The 6,000-nt window shown below is 46.4% G+C and overlaps 1 protein-coding gene across 1 annotated transcript in view; it reads left to right on the top strand.

Moving 5' to 3' along the window:
- The first annotated feature begins 250 nt into the window (after window positions 1-250).
- TNFRSF21 (TNF receptor superfamily member 21) overlaps window positions 251-6,000 on the top strand; it is a 72,628-nt gene continuing 66,878 nt past the window's right edge. The window contains exon 1 of the mRNA XM_081295831.1: window positions 251-787. Within this exon, the coding sequence (XP_081151957.1) occupies window positions 692-787 (96 nt within the window). The 5' untranslated portion in view covers window positions 251-691. The remainder of the gene's footprint in view (window positions 788-6,000) is intronic.

Below are 6,000 nucleotides of genomic sequence, written 5' to 3'. Positions count from 1 at the left end.
AGAAAGCTCTGGGCTGGAGAAATAGTTTACTTAGAATTATCTTAGAAAAAATTAGATCAGAGATGTGCATGACTTCGCAGGGCGTCCCCTGGCTCCACAAGCAAATGCGATTTCTTCAGCGAACGCCAAGGGGCGCCATCTCCCTCCCAGCTGTACCTGGAACGCCTTTCCTTTTCCGACCGCACAAAGAGCCCGACCTCCTCCCGGGTGACATCACAAAGGGCCGGTTCCCCGCCCCTTCGGCGCCACCACGTGTGTCCCCGTGCTCAACCGCCACCCGACTCAGTCCCTTGCCGGCGGGTCTGGGCAGCGGAGGAGGGTGTTTGGTAGTGGCTGGAGGCTTCGCTATGGGAAGTTGTCCCTTTGCTCTCTCTGGGCCAGCCCTCCTCCCTGGTTCTCCGCAGCCGCTGTCTGAGGAGAGCGCCGGGAGGCGCAGGCTGCAGCCGCGGCTGTTTCTCCCAGCCCGGGCGGCCGCGCCGCTCGGCAGGTGCTGAGCGCCTCCAGAGCTCCCTTGCCACCTCCCTCCCCTGTCCCGCTGCCCGGCTGCCGCAGTGCACATGGGGTGTTGGAGGTAGATGGGCTCCCGGCCCGGGAGGCGGCGGTGGATGCGGCGCTGGACAGTAGCAGCCGCCGATTCTAGCTGCCGTGGGGCCACGAGCCCCGGGCGTCCCTGCGAGCCCCCGGCTCAGCCATGGGGACCTCCGCGAGCAGCAGCACCGCCCTCGCCTCTTGCAGCCGCATCGCCGGCGGAATTGGAGCCACGATGATCGTGGGCTCCCTTCTCCTGGTGAGCGCTCGGGGGTACCGTGGGTGGCGGCTGCGCGGAGCACAAGGAGCCGCTCTCTGGGAACGGGGCGGGTCCCCCGGCTGCTAATGCAGGAGATGCTGGGTCGAACTAGCTGGGGTGGAAGGGTTGCAAGGGAAGCCAACATAGCTGAGGGCTCCTAGTAGGTCATTTGGGCTTTGGGCTCAGCTAGGGTTTGGGAATGAAGGCGAATTGTTTTCCTTGCTGTCTGGTTGCGCTGGAGGAGGCGCTAGAGGTGGCCGCCCGGCGTCCTGCGCATTTCAGGGCTTTTTTCCCTACTTGGCCTACCTCTCACCCTCTACATCTACCCTCACTCAGACGTCCCCGCAACCCATCCGCCGCTGCTCTTTCTCGCATGGTGTGGGGCCGAAGCTGCAGTATAGGGCACCCAGGGCTAGCCGCTTTGTTGCAGCTGCAGTGTCATGTCGGGATGCTACTGCAGTGGGAGAGTGGTACCGGTGCGCGTCGGATTCTGGAGACCTCTGGGTGCTTCCGCTGGGTGCATTCCGTTGCAGGGCACAGGCCGCCCCTTTCTCCATCCCTCATACCATCTTTCTTCTCTCCTCCCACTTGGCTCGGGTGGGTCTGTTCCTGAATAAAACAAACAAAAAATAAAACAAAAACCTTCACTCTCAGGCGCCTTCAAAGCATACCCGCGCGAAGCCAGCCAGCATGCTGGCACCAGGTTGGTGGAGGGGGGGGAGGGGAAAAGAGATCTACATAAAGGAAGATTTATTTCCTCCAGTCTTCACCATTTTTCCTTTACCTGTGGTTAGGCAGGTGATCCTGCAGGGTGATGCAGGCTCCTTCAGCACCCAAACTGCATCCACACCTGGGGTGTGCCCTCTGCATAGTCCTCTAGCACTTGTCTGACCAAAGCCTGAAAACATTCTTGACCCAAAACTTACAACTTCTCTGAAAGTCCCTGCCCCTTGTTTCTAATATTGGGTGAAGGAGTGAATTAAATGGAAGAAATGGATGAAATCAGACCTTTAAGCCAACGCAAGTTTTCCATTCTTTCATCCCTGCATAGAGGATGGAGGTTGTTAGCTAAAAACCTAACAAAAATAAAAACAACAACAAAAAAGAGGCTATTTTCATGGCAATATTGTGTAAGGGAAAAACAGGCTTGCTGTCTCCTTCCCCCAAAGAGCTTGCTGACTGGCCAGCCAAAACCTGCTTAGATCCCAGGACACTGCTGTTGCTATGGCCTGGGAATTCATCCTACAGACACTCTGGTTCCTTGTGTGTGTGTATTTTAAGGGGAAGGGAGAAACTAAAGAAAAGTTTGTTGCTGTTAGCATTTATAATGAGGCAAGTCCCAGTCTCCCTACAGAGACTCTTTTCTGCCAATTTATAATAATGGCACAACCCAGGTTTGTATCCTTGAAACAAGTGTGTTTAGCAGGAAAGGAAGTTCTTGGGGCACTGAACCTGGGTTGATAGTCTGACATAGAAACGCAGGACGTCCATGGAAACATCTACCCTAATACTGGTAGTTAGATCTGTTACTGGATTTCCCTCTTTAAGGCCTTAGACCCACTACTGTAACCCACCACATGTTTGCCGAGTGCTTCTGATACATCTGAGTATAATAGTCCTCAAAGAGTCCACTCACTCACTGAATTGTAATTGTGTTATGCAATATTCATTTATTTGACCTTTTAGCATGAGATAGGTGCTTAAAGGAAGGTCTCAATGTAGTCAAAGAGTAGGGTCTTAAATAACCAAGAAAGGGTCCAGCTCCTTTGCTTTAATCAATAAACTCTGCTTACCCAGCTTACCCAAATTCATACACTGGATTGGTAAGACCAGAGAATATCAGTGAAATTTATAATGGGATTTAGAGGCAATCTCAAAGTGGTAACCAACACATGATTCCTTGTTCTGGTGCTAACTATAATAAAAAGACTTTGCTTAAACTTATGGAATAGTGGGAGTTTGACCCTGTCATCCTGGGGGATGATTATTGAATTTTCTTCTTTAGGGATCATCAGGGACTATATTATAGCACTCATCCAGGGTGAGGAAGAAATATTTTATCCTTTCCATCGCCACTTTACATGCCCCACTCCTCAGGACAAGAATTTTTTTTTTTTAATTAAAAATATTTTTTAGTTGTTGATGGACCTTTATTTAATTAATTAATTTATTTATTTCTATGTGGTGCTGAGACTTGAGCCCAGTGTCTTACACATGCTAGGCAAGCACTCTACCACTGAGCCACAACCCCAGCCCAGGACAAACTTAATATGTGAAATAATGATCTCATTACGTTGTCCTGTGGAATTTATTTATTCTTTGGGAATCTTGGACGAATCAAAATGATAGATACCAGGTACCCAAGGGATACATTGTGAGGTACCACTCCACACCCACTACTGGAGGATGTGGGGTGGTTTGATTAAACATTGATTATAGTTTTTAATGGTCAAATAGCTCCCTTTTGGTGTGACAGTCTTTGTTGTTGTCATTATTTTTATGACACTTCCTTTTTCCCCCCCTCTTTTCTTTTGGTACTGGGTATTAAACCCAGAGGCACTTTGCCCCTGAGCTACATACTCAGTCTTTTACTGTATTTTCTAAATTTGAGAAAGGATTTTGCTAAGTTGCTGAGGGTCTCGTTCAAATGCCAGGCCTGGCCTTGAACTTGTAATCCTTCTGCCCCAGCCTCCTGAGTCTCTGGGTTTACAGGTGTGTGCTACCACACCTGACATCATGAGTTGTTTTTGTTTTTTTTCCCTATAAGAAAGGGTCTCACTATTTGCTTAGTGAGACCCCATGTTAACAAACAAGCCTACATTGAACACCCTTTCTGAATGAGACACCCACCTAGGAAGTGGAAATCCAGAAATGAACTGATATTTGTGTCTTGCCACAAAGGTACAACTTGTATGATCTGCAAAACATCTGTGATCCTCAGTAGTGCTGTTGGGTCTCATTTGCTTATCTGGAACTGGTGGATAATGTCTTAGACTCAGGGTAATACACAAAATATGATTGCTGTTAAAATTTGAAGTTACCTGAAGTAACTTTGGCTACTAGTCTGAAAAGCAGAGAAAGACAGCATTTCCAATTTGAGGTTAACACAGTCAATCTCAGTAGGAAAAGTGACTTATAGGAAGTCAGGAATTGGGAGAAATGGGCATCCCAGAACTTGTATTGGAATGAAGGATTCTGACTTTTCCATGAATCATGCCTGTAGCCAAAATGTATAGAATGGGTTCAAGCATTCTCATCTGAACTTCCCAAAGGCATATATATGTTTAAATCTGCCTCAGTCTAGTCCAAAATAAGCAAACCATCCTCCAGTGTATATAAACTACATGAACAAACAAATTCCTCAAGAAGACAAACAAGCAGGGTATGGTGGTACATGCCTTCAGTGGCTCAGGAGGCTGAGGCAGGAAGATTGCAAATTCAAAGCTATCACCTGAAATTTAGTGAGGCTGTAAGCAATTTAGCAAGAACCTGTCTCAAAATAGAAATATAAAAAAGGGCTGGGGTTGTGGCTTAGTGGTTAAGCACCCCTGGATTCAACCCCTGGCAATTCCCCATACCTCAGCAAAAAAGCAACAAAACAACAACAACAACAACAAAAATCTCATAATGAAATGTATATTATCTTAATTAAAGAGGAAAAAAAAACTAAACTAAACCAAATAGGCAGAGTTCCACCAACTGCTGACATCACATATTTTAGCATAGCTAAATTTGGTCAAAGTTTATCAAGTTCGGTATGGGAAGCACAGTGAATGCCATATTTTCTGGGATAAACTGTAGAGAGTGACTTTCTCCAGGTGTGTCTTTGTTGGGTAGGAGCAAGGTATTGTGAGCTTCTCTGCTGGCCCTGGTGAGTAGTCCATGTGCATCTGTTTTATAAGTCACAATGTGGATTCCTCACACTTTAACATTGCACTTGACTCCATCCTCCAAGATGAGAGATAAAGTCTCTGGAAGCTCCATTAATTTTGTGCTTGCTCAGCGGGAGCTTTATAAAACATGTAAACAATAATTGGCTTAAGTAAAGTTTATTAATTTTTTTTTCTTTTGTGATGGGAAATGGTCAAATGCATCATCAGACTATTCAGGGACCAGTATGAATCGAGTGACTTTTCCTTGCATAAACAGCTATGCCTATTTTCCAGTAAGCGCTAATTCTCTTCTGGCCTTCTTCCCCCAAACGGGCCTGGCAAATTGTGGTGATGTCAGGTCACCAGCAACTTCTTGGCAACCTCAGGTGCTTCTCTTCTGTGAAAAGAGGAGCCAAGATTATCTCTGAGCTTTGGTCACATGTCTAAAGATCATTTGGGCAGACTTAGTCTGGACCATTAGATGTAGATCTGTCTAGTTGACAGAATGACAACCAAAGCAAAGCCATAACAGGACTCAGCTTGGTTCCCCAAATCGAATTCCCCTTTAGTGTCAGCAGGAAGCTGAACTTTGTGGCTGATGCAGTAGCAGTTGGCGAGCTTTGGTTCTTTAGGAATAAAGGGTGTGATCATAAATGAATCCTGGCCTTTCTCCAGTGTTTAAATTTGTCAAATACCAAAAAATCAACAGGAATCTTAAATTGGCTTGTCTGCTGCCACCTGGCTTTCCTACCACCTGCTATTTCTAGCCTGAAGCTGAGGCGAACTGAACTCAGGCAGAAGGTACAACCTGAGAGGAACCCAGTAGGTGTCAATGAGCATAGGCAGGACCTACAGCTCACTGATGTTTAGATCCACATATCACTGATATTTGATCCAAAGCAGTAGTGACCTGACCATTCTTAAGGATCACTAAAGGTCACCAGTAAGGTTTTCTTATCAGTGTCCTGGCTTTGGAGAGGACAGATATTTGCAGTGATGGGAATACTGTTTACAGAGGAGTCTCAGGCAGGTGTGGGGCTGGACAGGACGTGGGTGGGTCATCAGGGTGCTGCACTAGGTAGTTTCATTTTCTCTTTAGAATATTAGAAAATTATACCTAAGACTCTTCTAAACAAACAACAAAGAAATAAAAAGAAAAGGAGAGGTTTTTAAGCTAAGACATAGCAAGTCTTTGTTATCTAATATTTATATAAATTTCCATTTTCTCCCTCGCTGCCAGAACTTCTTGGTGGCTCTGTTGTTTGGCACCATTTGCACATCTGTCTGTTTTGGGAAAAGGAACATGAGCTTAATGGATTTCGAAGAGAGGTGGGGAGCAGG

This window comes from Spermophilus citellus (assembly GCF_964194105.1).
Source record: "Spermophilus citellus genome assembly, chromosome: 5".
Taxonomy (NCBI): Eukaryota; Metazoa; Chordata; class Mammalia; order Rodentia; family Sciuridae; genus Spermophilus; species Spermophilus citellus.
Note: the sequence above shows the minus strand (reverse complement) of the source record. Positions and strands in the feature narration are given on the sequence as shown.